The sequence below is a fragment of the Haplochromis burtoni genome, unplaced genomic scaffold (genome assembly GCF_018398535.1).
Source record: "Haplochromis burtoni strain Fernald_Lab_line unplaced genomic scaffold, NCSU_Asbu1 Contig_25, whole genome shotgun sequence".
Taxonomy (NCBI): Eukaryota; Metazoa; Chordata; class Actinopteri; order Cichliformes; family Cichlidae; genus Haplochromis; species Haplochromis burtoni.
The window spans coordinates 3,406,333-3,421,574 of NW_024582386.1; the positions used below are offsets into that span (position 1 = coordinate 3,406,333).

Sequence of the window (15,242 nt, forward strand, 5' to 3'; positions counted from 1 at the left end):
CACACTGCTTAAACAGAATTTAATAAGCATATAGCAATAAGTCAGTTAAACTTCTGGGATATTTAACTGATCAGTTAAGTAGCAGCGGGGATTGTTATTCAGTTTCAGCTGCTTTAGTGTTGATGAGATTAACAACAGATGCACTAGAGAGGCAACAGTGACAGTTGTCCCTCATCTAGTTTTGCATTTGACAGTGTAAATATCTCTGACCGAACGATCAGAAACAGACTTCATGAGGGTGACTGAGGGTTCTCTATGGACTGTGGAGCCCAGCTGGAATTTAGTGTAGAAAACCAGAATTGCCAAGTACACCACTCGTGAATTGTGCTTATCACAGATCAGAGCAGGTTCACCCTGACAGACCAGCTGGAGAAGCTGTGACAAACTTTGTTTCCTGTAACAATGTTTAGCACGACCAGTTTGGTGGTGGGTCAGTGAGGTTCTAGGGAGGCATATTCATGGAGGGACAAAGGCTGACTGCCATTAGGTATCAGGAGAAAGTCCTTGGACCTGCCATCTGACCCTACACTGATGCAGTGGGTCCTGGATTTCTCCTGGTGCACAATACTTGGCCTCATGTGGCGAGAGTACGCAGGAAATGGTAAATGGCCTGTATTTGTATAGCACTTTTTACTAGTCTCGCCTAGGGACCCCAAAGCGCTTTACACACCCAGTCATCCACCCATTCAAACACATTCACACACTGATGGAGGCAGCTACAGTTGTAGCCACAGCTGCCCTGGGGCAGACGAGGCTGCCATATCGCGCCATCGGCCCTTCTGGCCAACACCAGTAGGCGGTAGGTGAAGTGTCTTGCCCAAGGACACAACGACCGAGCCGGGGCTCGAACCGGCAACCTTCCAATTACAAGGCGAACTCCCAACTCTTGAGCCACGATCGCCTCTGGGATGTATGAACTGGTATCAGTGACCCCACCCACATTTTCTTGACCCAAATCCAATAAAACACCTCTTGGACATTATTATCATCATTATTATTATTATTATTTCAGTCCGTCTGACACCATCAGGTTGCACCTCATTCTCCAGATCATCGATGCCCAGATCTGGATCCGAGAGATCTCCCAGGAGACCATCCAGTCTCATTAGGAGCCTACCCTGACATTGCATTTGCAGTATGCATACCTGATAAACTGAAGCTTTGGTCAAATTGACTAGTCTGCCACATCTTTTTTTCACTTGTGTCTTTAAATTTAGCCACCTGTAGGCTAATAATTACTATTTCCTTTAAAATATCTGGCATCCTTTCATTCCTAACCAATTACCCAGTCTATATCAATGTAGATATCAAGCATTTCCTTTTTTTTTCTTCGTAGATCTGATGTGTTCAAAATGTTCCTTTATGTTTTTTTAAAGTATATTTTAATTATTGTGATTAGCAGAACACAGCTACAATCGATCCTATATGAATACAAACCAGCAAACAGTTCAGGCTCAAACAGTAATTCATAACTCAGCACTCTAAGAAGATAGCGTGTTATTGTTATAGTGACATGTTTGTCTTACAGACTATTTGTGACTGTATAAAATCGGAATTACCACGTTATTTTTGTAAGAAATACAATATTTGAATCAATAGAAAAGATAAAAATAATATACAGTAAGTTCATTTTTGACAAGACATTTCCTTACAAATAGTGAAAATATTGATTTTAACTGACTAAATTAATATCAGAGATGAAAACACTTCCTGGAACTTTTAAGCATCATTAATAGTAATCTGTGTACTTTTCAGCAAGCTTCCAAGGTATTTAAAATTAAAATATTTAAAATATCATCCAGTTAGTGGTACCAAACTAAAACCTTAAAGGATGGCCAACTGTGTTTAAAAACAAAAAAAATTAAAAATTAAAAAAAAACCCTCCAAAAGTAGATCTAATCTTACAGATTTCAACATTTCACATTTAACAAAAAAACAGAAACAAAGTTCAATGACTTCATACAAATTAACTTTCATAATCAACTGACACATGTGTGGGCTGTTTTTAAATCATGTTTTATTTTTTTAGTACAGTACTGTTAAAAGTTAGTTCCAACATGTTCAATTCGGAGATGGATTTTCATTTTTTTTTTTTTTTTCCAGCTGAGGTCAACAGACAAAGCAAAGCTATAGCAGCAGTTGCCAAGGTTACCACAACTACATTGCTGAGAATTTCAAAAGGAAAAAAATAAAAAAAAAATAAAATAAAACAACCTAGGCTTGATTTGAGAAATTTATGATGCCACTGTACCAGAGTTGTTTGTAAAGCCGTTCCATCGTTCATTTTTCGTTAATCATTTGATTTCCATTTTATTTTGATGAGACAAATCACCTCTAGGTACTAACTGCACCTCAAAAGAGAAATTAAAATGAAGAATAAGATTAAAACGAAAGCAAAACTTGTTTCATTCTTATTCATTCTAACTGCGCCCTCTGCTTCAGAGACGCTGCGATGTGATATCTGATTATGGCTAAAGTTCTGGATGGTGCGTGAAATTTTCTTAGTTGGGGCAGGGTCCTCAATAACCCACTGAGTGAGGCAATTCACTGATGATAGGGCAGTGGAAGACAGCAGGCACAGCAATGGTGCCTCAGAGGGGAAAAGCCACTGCACCTGTGAGTGGGCACTTTTATCTTGAATGACGTATTATGTCATGTTATTAAGAGCTTGCAATAAATAGTGAAAGCTGTTGGGGAATGACAGCCATTTAAGTAGAATCTTTAGAACAAGGAAAGGAGGAAATAAGGTGGATCATCTGCGTGGACAAGATACCTTCCTGCTAACACTCAGGTTTGCCACCTGTAATCAGAAAATCTTCATTTATCAATTTGCTAGTTAAATACCAGCAAACCTCACAGCAGCCATGTAGGAAAAAGAGCCAGATGCCAATCACATCACGTGGGTTCAATTTGTATCATGAAAATGTTAACCTGTAGCACTCTACTCCAGTTTTACATGAAGAAAACAATATATAGTGAAAATGGTAGGGAATCCCTTTCCAGGAGAGATTTTCACTCTTATTCTCTGCACCAGAATACCCTTTACGGTAAGAGTGGTTCAGTCCAACTCTACGGCAGCACTCTTGACAGAGATCTGGTTGGATGGTGGCAAAGAGTGAAAGTATGGGAAATGGGGCATGATCTGAGAACAGATGTAGAGTGAAGGTCTTATAGATCCTGCCCACGTTCGTTCCGTTAAGTTGGGGACAATACACTGAAATTTATTTTGGTTCTCTGTAGATGCTGGGTGTTTTTGTGAGTTAGGTATGTATGCGCATGTCTGTGTATCACTAGGTACTGTATGTCTTTACGAGGGCTGTGAGCCCAGAAGTCTCTCGATTGCAGCATTGATGTCTCCTCCAGTAGCTATGAGCGCCTGCAGGTTGGCCTCGCGGTTGATGAAGCCCATAGCATTAAGCTGGTCCAGCTGGGACTGGAACCGAACCTCTGGGGTCTGGGTCTACAACGACAAAATGAGATGCGAGACAAATTATACTAGTACCATACTGTGACCATGTCCACCCCCCCCCCCTTTTTCTGTAAAGCAGTCATTTCATCTGAGAGCACACATGTTCACAAATTGTACAGTATTGTGCAAAAGTCTTGAGCCACCATTTCTTTATATTTTGCTTAGCCACTTTTCTGTCCTTTTAAAAAGCGTCCTCAAGAAGGCTTTTTGAAGGCCTTTCAATGTTTTTCTTTGGCTGATTTTCCACTCATTTCAGTCCAGTCCTTTTACCTGACCATTTTCACAGGAATGTTATTTGACCACTTAACACAGGCAGATAAATCATCCACCCAAAGATAACAACCTAACTCAAGTGTTCCACCTAGTTATGTTTATGTATGTGACTAGAGAGCTAGAGACCAGTGAAACAAAGCAGCACTTGATGACAAAAAAGTTCAGGATATCCTCAACTCATCACACTATTGCTGTCATTTGCCAGAAGTACGCTTCAGCGACTCATCACCACGCTGTGGACACCTTTTACAAAGTTTATTCGTTATTCATTGCTAAGTGTTGACATTATTCAAATATTTTAAAGTGTAGTGTGTACCCCAGTGCTCACTGTACCTATGATTATACATTTGAATTAAGAGGGGTAAGAAAAATTGAATTCAGTTAACTGCAATTTGCAATCTACTGACATCTAGTGAGATTTTACAGACTTTACCTTTAAGACAAAGGAAAAACTCCAGCAAAGACCTGACACAGGACCAGCAAGGTACATCTGGTCCTTCAGTGGATCGCTCACTGAAGTCTCATCATATATGGTCTAAACGGAAGGCGGCTGTCAAGAAGCCATTTCATAAGGAGGACAAACAGTGAGAAAAGGCTGAGGTATGTCAAAATCCAGTGTGAGATGATCTTGACAGAGGATGGAACAAAAGGCAGCAAACATCCATAGAAGAGCTTTAAATGTCCTTCAAGAAGCCTAGAGATCTATTCCCGAAGACATGACAAAACAGCTGCCTAAGAGAGTTCAGACTATGTTGAAGAATAAAGATAGTGAACCCAAATGTTGACTTTAAACCCTGTTAAAACTGGAAAAAAAAAAACTCAGTTTTTATACTTTTCCATGTTTCAATAAAACACTGGAACTATGTCCTATTTTACCACCAAAATATAAAAAGAAATGTGGCTCAAGACACAGTACTGTAATTCCTATGCATGTGTACCGTTGCGCTTCCGCCTCCACCTCCTCCTCCAGCAAACATCTGGAGCATCTGTTGCATCAGCTGCTGCTGGGCAGTGTTTGTTCCAGCACTGCTGGGTGAGGATGCAGGGTTCTCTGTGGGCATGGCCCCTCCTGTGGGTATTCCAGGAATTCCACCTGGCATCAAACTAGGATGAAGGAAAAATTAACAGCAGAGAGTATATCCACCTCAAAAATGAACGATGTTTAAATGTGTGTTAGCATACCTGGGCATGAGGCCTGGTGCTTCTGTCTGCAGTGTCTGTAGGCCCTGCTGGATCTGCATCAGAGCTTGCATGGCCCGTGGATTGGTCATCACTGACAGAGCTTCTGGGTTCTGCATCTGCAACCCAACAGTTCATTGAAATTGTCACAGGATTAGCAGTCTAAATTGTGTGAGCGTTACAGCTGTTTTCACACATGCACTGCAGGTTTGTTCAGCTGACAGAGGTGCATTGGACAACCTAAAAGTCAGACTCAAAGGAGCTTGCAAAGAAAAGTGTCTGGACTTCTTGTTGCTTGAAGACATTTCACCTCTCATCCGAGAAGCTTCTTCAGTTCTAAGGTCAAATGGTGGAGAGTCCCAGATTTAAACCTAGTGGGAGAATATCCCACTTGTGGGGATAGGTTAATTGATTAATCCAAATTGTCACTAGGTGTGAATGTGCGAGTGAATGTGAGTGTGAATGGTTGTCTGTCCCTATGTGTTAGCCCTGCGACAGACTGGCGACCTGTCCAGGGTGTACCCCGCCTTTCGCCCTATGACAGCTGGGATAGGCTCCAGCGCCCCCCGCGACCCTGAAAAGGATAAGCGGAAGCGAATGGATGGATGGATGGATGGATGGATGGGAGAATATCCCCCCACAGAGGTACAAAAGGACCCCTGATGATCCTCTAATTGCCTGAGCCAAGGTGTGAAACTGGGTGTGGGTCCCAATGAGCCAGGGTTTCGGGTGAGCTCTTTGTGAAACCTGGCCCCACCTTATCATGCGAATTCCTGAGGTCAGATGGCCCAGGATGTGAGTGGGCGTTCAGGCGTCTGGGGAGGGAACTCAAAGCTGGATTATAGATGGCAGACAGTTGGTGTCGTAAACCACTGCCTCTGTTCAAAGATGGTCGCTCACAGTGGACATAGATGGACATAGATGTAGCTCAGGCGATTAGAGGATCATCAGGGGGTCCTTTTGTTCCTCTGTGGGGGGATATTCTCCCACTAGGTTTATATCTGGGACTCTCCACCATTTGACCTTAGAACTGAAGAAGCTTCTCGGATGAGAGGTGAAATGTCTTCAAGCAACTTAAAGAAGTCCAGACGCTTTTCTTTGCAAGCCCCTTTGACTACGATGACCTGGATGACTGAGAACCTTCACAGACTAAAAGTCAGACGCAATTACATCAAACATTTTCCAGCTACCTAGTACAAAGTTCATGCTATGTCAAATGGTGCTGCTGTGTCAGCGCCACAGGTAATATTCTGCTACATTTACTGTTAGCAAATATTTCCTGCATGCTAGGTCCAGTAGTTCCCTCAAGTGAACCCTGTGAAGTACTGCCAATAGTTTGAAAGCTGACACTTTGCTGTAAATTTGTGACATGTTGTGTGGTACATGTGAGAAAGAAGAACAGTAGAAACTGTATTGATGCAATTATCCAAAAACTGACTCAAGTGGGAAAGCGACTCAACTAACAAATAACAACTATTCAGGAGATTCTTCTAATATTCAGATTTCAGTTTTATTTAAAGAACCTGGGACATTTGCCAGCACTGCTCTAAGTGAGCGCAGCAGCACCTGTGAGGGAGCCGTTTGTGTGTTGTTGTCTTGTGGTTTGGTTGCCCAGATGGAGTCTGTTAACTATGAAACCGACAGTCACTTCCACCCTTCTGGGTGATCATTTGATATACTACTGCCAAATTCACTTCTAATTAAAAATGAAACACGTAATTTCCTCATATTTCAATGTGTTTAATGTATTTTAACTTCTAAATCAGGTATTAAATACATATTATTTAATGATATAATTCATCATGTACCCTCGGCAGATACATAGACTGAGGCTCATTATGCCACCCTGCAGATCTAATCAGCTCCATTCTTTGTTACAGTCTTTTATAGAAAACATGCAAATCTAGAACTGCGGTACTAAACTAAACAAATATGCTGTACCTGCTGCAGAAAGATAGGCAGCTGAGCTCTGAACTGTTCCTGCAGTTGTTGGTTTCCAGCAAACAAGGGGTTATTCATCAAAACCTGGTAGAGAAAAAGGGAAATACAGTCAAGCAAAATGATCATTCCACATCAGGCTATGCTGCTTACTCACTAAAATAATAGAAAGATTTAAGTAAATTCATTTTAGCACCTCACCACAGCTTTCAAACTGATGCTGTAACCTAATCAATATGTCTTTAGTATCACTCAGCAGCACTTTATCATGAAGCTGCTCTGGTCTAAATATGAGCTTAAAAGACAATCTCTGTATTGTCTTAATGCCAGTGGCTAACCTGATACTGACAGTACATTTAAACAGAGTTGTTCATTATGATCCACTTGTCTATGTATAAACATGTGCACCTGTCTGATGCACATTCTGAACAGAAAAATATTTTAATCTAATTGTTTTCTGCATGGCTGTGCATTATATGTATGTTTAAATGTGTGTGTGTGTATCCATCTTTAAGCTTACCTGGGAGGCCAACTCTGGGTTTTGAGCCAGTGACTGCATCATGCTGCGCATGTAGGGAGCAGACAGCATGTTCTGCATCAGCTGAGGGTTTTCAGAGATCTGCTGCAGTAGACTCTGCATGCCTGGGCTGTTAAACATGCCTACAATGAAAAGAAAACAATAGAAAATATAGACAAGAAATTCAAAAAAAAAGTAATGTATACATAATTCACTACATCAAAGTATTATTTACAAATAAATAATTTGATAGTTAGATAATATTAAATTTAAGGAATTCAGGCTCGCTCTGGCTTACCATTTCCCAGACTGCCAGGATTGATGCCCAGAGGGTTCGACACACTTGGGGTGGTGCCTGCGGTGGTACTACTGCTCCCCGTGCTGCCCCCTCCACTTTCAGAAGGGTTAGAAGAAGTTGGTGGCCCCCATGGATTTGGTAGGGGCTCTCGGTTCTCTGTCCGTGATGGCTGGGCACCAGACTCGGAGCTCCCTCCCAGAGCTGAGAATGGGTTGCTACCAAACTACAAGGAGGCACATTTGGAAACACAACTGTCAGAATACTACTAGCTATGCAATGCTGACAAAAAAGAGACAACAAATACTACAGAATGAGTGAGAAGTTCAACAAGCACCAACAGTGCACAAAAACAAAACATTTGTCAGCAAGTATTCCTCACAGATACCTGTTCTCTGGCAGCGCTAAACATGGGCTCCTGGATGTCTGTGTACATCCTCCGCAAAGCATTGTATCCTCCTGGGATGCTCTCCAAGTTGCTCAAAGCCCGGTCCTGGTTGCGCATCATTTCTTGCATCATGGCTGGGTTCCTGGCCAGCTCCATGGTCTGTGAGGTGTTATAAGAACAGGAAAGGAAACAACTGAATCAAGGTATCATTTTAAACAGAGCTTGTAAAATCCTTTAAAAAAAGGCAGATAATATAGTGGGAATCTAATATTGTGCTACCTGAATGACACATTCAGCCCTTCTTAGTTCTGTTTACCTGTCTCATAAGCTCAGGGTTGTTGAGCATGTGGGAGATCTCAGGGTTGCGTTCCATCAACTGTTGCATCTGAGGATTAGCCATAATCATCTGTCTCATCAAGTCTGGGTTTGACATCATGTTCTGCACCAGCGGGTTCTCCATAATTTGAGAAAGCATCTCTGGATTGGACATAAGCTGCCTCTGCATCTGCTGCTGCAGCTCCATGAAGTTAGCCGAGCCCATGCCCAGTCCAGCTAGACCACCCAGGTCACCGAAGCCAGCTGAAGGAGGAAAGATTGGAGAGTGCTGGTTAAACACACCGCATTTCTCAAACAGTGAAAGGTGTTTGCCTGTATAAAATTACACAAAGTTGCACTTACTCAGTATGTTGGGCGTCTGTGTGGGTGGTGGGGCTGAGCCAGTAGAGCCTGTTGTGGTTGAGGGGTTGGTGCCTGGATTTGAAGTGGAGGTACTGCCTGCTTGGGTGGATGTTGAGCTAGAGGCTGATGTGCTACCACCATCTGCCGCCCTACAGAGATGATTTTTTGGGGGGGGAAAAGACAAACTTAGTAATGCTGTGAACGCCTTGTGCTTTGAAGAGAAACATGAATCCAAATGCACAAAAAAAGACTGAACTGTAAATCTAATGAATCCTTTTTGAAGACAGATACGAAGCATTTGGTTGAATCAGCATGGTTTGTTGACTTACTTGTGTGCTGTTTTTATGACCAAGTGCACTGTCAGGCCATCTTTGATGCCATGTTGGCTGAGGCTGTCGCCATCTTTTAAGATTTTCCCTGCAAAAATCAGAACCAGCTGGTCCTGTTTGGCTTTGAATCGCCTCGAGATCTCTTCTTTAAACTAAAAGACAAGAAAAAAGTAAAAACATAAGAAGTGAACCAGAAAATGTCTTACAAAAAGAGAAGAGATGGAGACAGAAACTGGAAATGAAAATTACAATATAAAGGAAGAGATAATTACTCACGTGACATGCTGCTATTATCTGGTTCTGTTTTGATGCAAACCTCTGGCATTACAGATGCCATTTCTAAATATCCCATTATCTGGGACCATGCACTCTAAATCTATCAGATTACCACTAGTCTTTCAACACTTTGTGAAAATTACTTTGATAAAGTACACCTTTGATGAGTATTTTAAGGACAAAGGAAAAAGAAATCACTAGCACCCTATAATCAGCCTTCCTGACTGCAATCAGCCCTTTAGAAAATCAGAATGGTCAATGTCTACCTGTTACTTTTCATCAACTTTACTCTGTTTGATAAAACATGAAAAGCTTTAAGACCGCTTTCTGTAAAAGAAGAATTTAAAAAAGGAATCAGTACCATGGTTTAATAATGGCCCAGAATTGTTGACTACTATCGTTTCGTTCACAGGGGCCTAGCAACCTCTGTGTAAAAGCAGCACAGAATCTACACAAGTAAATACGCATGATTATACAATGCAACTTAAACAATTTAATACTTATACATGTAACCTGGTCATTGCACTAAATGTTATGTACATCAAACAAACACAGGCCCGTGTGCATGAACAGATTAAAGAACATGGCTAGCATGTATGAACAGTGAAACCACAACCATTCAGTGGCAACGCAGCCATAACAAACACATCTGAAGAGATTATCCTTTTATTGAGATTAAAAAGACTGCGTTATGCTTTCAGTGCCCCACGTCGCCAAGCCAACAGTAACACTGGGAAACTGTATATTCCCAAGAAAGCCCAATGACTCAGGGGCAGCACTGAGAATGTTCTAGAGGGAAAGCAAAGTTTAGCTTTCGCTAAAGCCGTCGGGCTGAAACAGAAAATTAAAGTATGTTGAAAATCCGAAACCCCTGTCGTGGTTACATCAACTATCGGTTATATCGGTTCCTACTTGTGGTAGTGGCATAACTAAAGCGTCAGCTGACACTTGTTTGGCTACATAGTTAGCTAATGGCTCTGCTAGCAAGTTGGCTGGCTAACTTGCTAAGTGCTAACACTTAGCAGGCTAACCGGTTCGCAATTTCATCTATTGTGTGGTCATATTCCTCGATTGGATGTCACCAACGTTAATATCACCGAACATTTGTTACCCTAAGCGGCAACACTTCCGCTACACACAGCCCCTTTAATTTCACAAAGCCCCTGGTTGCCGGCTAGAGTGACGACAAATGCTAACAGGGCTAGCTCGTTAGCTTCCTAGCTGAACTTGTGGGCAGAGGCATGACGTTAGAGGCGCAGCAGCTAGCTCCCCACCAGCAAAACCCAACCAACCTGAGTAACAGAGGCATCTTCTGCGATGGCGATTTCTTCTTTGTCTTTAGGAGTTTTCACTGTGACCTTTATAATAGTTCCCTCGGAGGCTTCAGGTTTATTATTGTTGTTATTACCAGGATCTGCGGCGCCTTGGTCAGCCATCTTTACTCCGCCGATGGAACAGCTCGGGTCTTGGCGTCGGCTTCCGGATCATGAGAGGTCAAACCTCTTTCCAGAACGAATTTCACAAGCTCCCGTATGTACGCTGTCTCTGCCTGGTCATCATTGGTCATCACATGTATCACCAGAGGAAACGGATGTTCTAAAACATCACACGTGTGATTAACATCCCCACCCCCCAAATAAACAAAATCGGAAATGATTTTCTAAAACATGTCTGCACTATAATCAGGCTTTTGGCAGCACATCGGGTATCTTACATACATTCTTTATTTTAGACCGGCGTATTCTTATTTATTTATTTAGGTATTAGGTGAGAGAAAAGCCACCCAAGCTTTCATACATTTATCGATTTTCTCTATTCAAACTTTACAAAAACAAAACAAAATTTATTTAAACTTAAAGCATGTAGAAACAAAACGTTCTGTTTTTAAAAGTACAGTGCTGAGCCATATTCGTCCATGGAAATACAATATATACGGAAAAAAAAAACTTTGTAAATAGGAAAACAAATTAAGTGAAGGTCCAGATGCATCTCTCAGGTTCTGTATCAGGGCTTTACTGGATTTTTTCCTGTCCCTTAAGGACGTGACTTTCATCCATCATCTGCTGTGTTTTCAGCAGTTTAGCTCTTTGGTAATCAACTTTTTATTGCAAAACTGCTGTCTTATGCCGATCAAATTGTGTCATCTTTGGCCTTTTTCACAGATTCAGCTATAGAAATGTAAAACAATCATGTGTTTTTGTGATAGTCTGTGCCTAAAATAATACGTAAATTGGTTCTTTACTAAGGTATCTATTAAGTGTAGACAAAACAGCGATTACTCTCGTGAGTTTAGGTGCCTCTTTAAGCTTTAATGATTCATAGGTCAGTGTTAGGTGACTAAACATCCAAGTGTGTGGTGTGTTTTTTCCTATTTCATTTTGTGAACCATATAAGTTGTTTTTAAAATGTTTCAGACTAGTTAAAAATCTCCTTTATAACCTTGTCTGCAGGGTAGAGCTCGTGATCTGAACATATACTGTATCAGGTTTAAATTGTGACAGAGATACGGCTTGTATAGAGCGCTGCCTCTATATGTGTCTGTACATGCTGCCACAGGGGGTAAGAGCTGAAAGAAAAGTGTTTGCTTCAGCATGTTGCATTGACACTGACAGTCCTGCATACCTATGCACATCCCCAGTTCTAGAGCAAGCCATTTACAAACAAACAAAACCCCCCAAAAGGAACACCCCTTCTCTAAGGGCACACAAATGCCAGAGACTGCGCACACACACACGCACAAACACACACACACGCACACGCGTGTCATTTGCACCGTGGCCCCTGTGGTGTTTCATTCAAGTGTATCTCACTGAGCGAGACTCATGGCAGCAAAAGATTTTGCTTTCCTCAACAAAAAATCAGAGGGGACAACTTTACAGTTGTAGTATTGTCTCTGACTCTCTCACTCTCTTTCCAGCCTGCTCTCTCTTCTCCCCCTCTGCCTGTTCGTATTTACTCTATCTACCTCTGGAAGGCGGGCAGTAGAGAAAGGTGCATTTCCAGAAACGAGGTAAGGGATCAGATTTAACTGCTATTTTTGAGTGTTTATCCTCCAGTGTCACGTTTGCGTTCATGGTCACTTACTGCTGAAGAAGAACCGGCGTAACATGAGAAACAAACTGCGGCATCACACAGAGTAGCTGTTACACATATTTTGCTTGTTCAAGTCACAGTAATGTTTCCTCTAAAGAACAGGTAATGTTAACTGCTAATCAAATGCTGGATTTCTGTAAAAGACAGCTAAAAATGTGATTGTTCTAAGATTGTATATAGAGTAATATTTTCAATCAGATTCATGTTGTTCCAGTGTACTTGTTGTGGATTGGTTGGCTTTATGTGCTATTTTCAAACAGGGCTAAAAAAATTCATAATTAGCTCCCTTTCCCCTTTTTTTCCTGTCGCCTTTGTGTAGTTTTGGGATAATTTGAATGATCGTGAACATTTAATTTTCTGTTTAACGTATTTTAGGTTGGGTAATGTTCTACTATCACATATGCACAGAGCAAAGGCGGAAACACACTGCAGGTGTTTGTTTCAGCTGTGACATATTTAACCTTTTCTTTGCAGGTTTTGATCAAACAGGCTTTTACAGTGTAAGAAAAATGTCTATCGTTTTCTGTTTTTACAGGTGCTCTACAGCGGCCCCATTATCTCTGCTCAAAATGTACAGCTTCATGGGAGGGGGTCTGTTCTGTGCCATAGTGGGTAATATCCTGTTAGTGGTCTCCACTGCCACGGACTACTGGATGCAGTATCGACTCTCTGGAAATTATGCCCACCAGGGTCTCTGGAGGTACTGCATGTCCAACAAGTGCTACATGCAGACCGACAGCATAGGTAAGAGCTCCAGGGTACCACAGTATTTGTAACAAATCAAAGGAGTGGGTACATTTATATGTCTGTTTTTCATTTTTGGATATTGACATGGCTGTGAAATAAAATCAATTGAATTTGGCTCAACAATCAAAACAATCCTGTCATACATGCCTTGTTCATTTCTGTCTGTTTTCACCCAGCTTACTGGAATGCCACCAGGGCCTTCATGATCCTTTCAGGGATGTCGTGCTTTGCAGGCATCATTGCTGGCATCATGTCCTTTGCGCACTTTTCCTCCTTTGAAAGGTTCAACCGCTCCTTTGCCGCAGGAATCATGTTTTTCGTCTCAAGTGAGTTGTCTTTCTTTTGAGTCGGCAAAAACACACCAACAGAAACAGTAATAATGGCACTAGAATCACTGACATGTGCATCCGAATCGCCCTCTCAGCTTTCTTTGTTCTCCTGGCGATGGCCATCTACACTGGGGTGACAATCAACTTCCTGGGAAAGCGATTTGGTGACTGGCGCTTCTCTTGGTCATATATACTCGGCTGGGTGGCGATGCTCATGACCTTCTTTGCAGGTGAGAAAGGACATCCAGTTGCAAAAGTCAATAACTGCTTAAGTTACCATTAAATACCTAAAATCCGACCATTCGAATATATTTGATGATCAAAGCCTCATCTCGGCCTGTTGCAGGTATTTTCTACATATGTGCCTACAGAATGTGTGAATGCAGGAGAGGAACCGGACCACGCTAGAGCGAGACAGGCAGCTTGTTTGAGAAAATAAAGACATGCTGCCTCTTCGAATACACGAAAGGCAAAACCCATCAAGGTGGCCTTGACTGATCTACTGAAGAGATGACGTCTTATACCGATGCTGGAGGTCTTTGATGGTCTGTTTAGCATGTTTTTAAAAAGTCACTGCAGTACAGATTTTTTTTTAGTCACAATAACAATATAGAGGACAAACGAAACTAATAAAGCTATAACATGACTGATGCTGTTTTTACTAGTGTAATTTGTTACTGGCTTAAGTTTTGTGTGGAAATCTCACCAGGAGATGGCAGCACTAAAACACCACGGAAGTCCTATCTTAGTCAGATTTGATGAGGAATGTAGGGCCACTATATTAAACATCAAATCAGGGATTAAATACCTGGTAAGGTTGTCGTTTTTGTAGATCAGATTTTTATACAGTCACTCCTTTAACTTTCAGCACCGCAGACTAATGGAAATACTTTTTATTAATAAGCAAACTCTACTGGAGGAATGTATGTAATGCAAAAATATTAATCCACAAAGCAAAGAACAGCACATCAAACCTCTGTGGGGAATATTCTTGTCTCGGGGTTCCCCCTGAAGCTATCAGATTCAATACAGCTGACAAAGATTTCCCCAAAGTAATAGAAAAATATATGATATTTTTTGGGCTGTTGTTTAAAGGCAGAGCTTTGCCTTTGATTTTTGACATCCCCTTAAGGCTTGACAGCTCATGGAAAACTAGAGGGAGATTGTTTGTGTTTGTGTGTCAAACAGGCTACAAACAGCAGAATAGATTTTGAGAGGAACGCCAAGCTCCCAGACCGGGGCACACACCAGGGCAGGGTCCACAGCAAGCGATTGTTTTACTGCCTTTATCTTTACTAACTGCTTCCGTCTTTTTCTTGGTATTCATCCACTTCTCGAATCAGCTTAAAGGAAGAGAGCAGGAGCTGTTCAGGTAATGAATGCTTGGCTACTCAATGACGCAGAAACAATGGGAGAAATGTAAACAGTCGGTGGACAGATCCCTTGGTCCAAGTTTCCATACTTGGTCACCCGTGGCTGCTGTAGAGAGAGAAGCTTTGTAATATTGTGTGCTTTTCTCCAGATTCTTTCATAACCCTCTGTGAATCTTTCACCCGAGTCTGGGTTTACAGTCTGTGGTATGACTTGGCAATTTTTTCAATTTTGTTTTTATTTTAAGGACTTAATACAGTCCTGCAATAAGACATTTTTATAGCAACAGAGTGAAACAAAGTAACAGAGTAAAGGGTACTGATATATTTTTATTCATCTATCTGTACACACATTTAAGAT

The 15,242-nt window shown here is 41.5% G+C and overlaps 2 protein-coding genes across 3 annotated transcripts; one reads left to right on the forward strand and one right to left on the reverse strand.

Moving 5' to 3' along the window:
* Positions 1 to 2,000: 2,000 nt before the first annotated feature.
* On the reverse strand, positions 2,001 to 10,887 carry ubqln4 (ubiquilin 4). The gene is made up of 11 exons (XM_005917402.3): positions 10,635 to 10,887; positions 9,067 to 9,218; positions 8,738 to 8,886; positions 8,376 to 8,638; positions 8,060 to 8,218; positions 7,675 to 7,897; positions 7,380 to 7,519; positions 6,863 to 6,946; positions 4,925 to 5,040; positions 4,681 to 4,846; positions 2,001 to 3,460 (listed from the first exon to the last, which is right to left on the reverse strand). The coding sequence occupies exons 1-11, from the start codon at positions 10,776 to 10,778 to the stop codon at positions 3,308 to 3,310; spliced, it is 1,749 nt and encodes a 582-aa protein (XP_005917464.1). The 5' UTR covers positions 10,779 to 10,887; the 3' UTR covers positions 2,001 to 3,307.
* Positions 10,888 to 12,088: 1,201 nt separating this feature from the next.
* On the forward strand, positions 12,089 to 14,158 carry LOC102297056 (lens fiber membrane intrinsic protein). Of its 2 annotated transcripts, none has more exons than XM_005917403.3 (5): positions 12,089 to 12,352; positions 12,971 to 13,179; positions 13,359 to 13,508; positions 13,607 to 13,741; positions 13,858 to 14,158. In XM_005917403.3, the coding sequence occupies exons 2-5, from the start codon at positions 13,005 to 13,007 to the stop codon at positions 13,917 to 13,919; spliced, it is 522 nt and encodes a 173-aa protein (XP_005917465.1). In that variant the 5' UTR covers positions 12,089 to 12,352; positions 12,971 to 13,004; the 3' UTR covers positions 13,920 to 14,158. The 2 variants fall into 2 exon arrangements, with proteins under 2 accessions (XP_005917465.1, XP_042074878.1); XM_042218944.1 differs by lacking the exon at positions 12,089 to 12,352 and adding an exon at positions 12,384 to 12,537.
* The last annotated feature ends 1,084 nt before the right edge of the window (positions 14,159 to 15,242 follow it).

Coding starts and splice junctions, on each gene's coding strand:
- LOC102297056 (XM_042218944.1), top strand. CDS start 12,518: ATGTTTCCTCTAAAGAACAG. Junction 13,180..13,358: donor CATGCAGACCGACAGCATAG/GTAAGAGCTCCA, acceptor GTTTTCACCCAG/CTTACTGGAATGCCACCAGG. Junction 13,509..13,606: donor AATCATGTTTTTCGTCTCAA/GTGAGTTGTCTT, acceptor TCGCCCTCTCAG/CTTTCTTTGTTCTCCTGGCG.
- ubqln4 (XM_005917402.3), bottom strand. CDS start 10,778: ATGGCTGACCAAGGCGCCGCAGATCCTGGTAATAACAACAATAATAAA. Junction 7,898..8,059: donor TTAGCGCTGCCAGAGAACAG/GTATCTGTGAGG, acceptor GCCTCCTTGTAG/TTTGGTAGCAACCCATTCTC. Junction 7,520..7,674: donor TCCTGGCAGTCTGGGAAATG/GTAAGCCAGAGC, acceptor TTTTCATTGTAG/GCATGTTTAACAGCCCAGGC.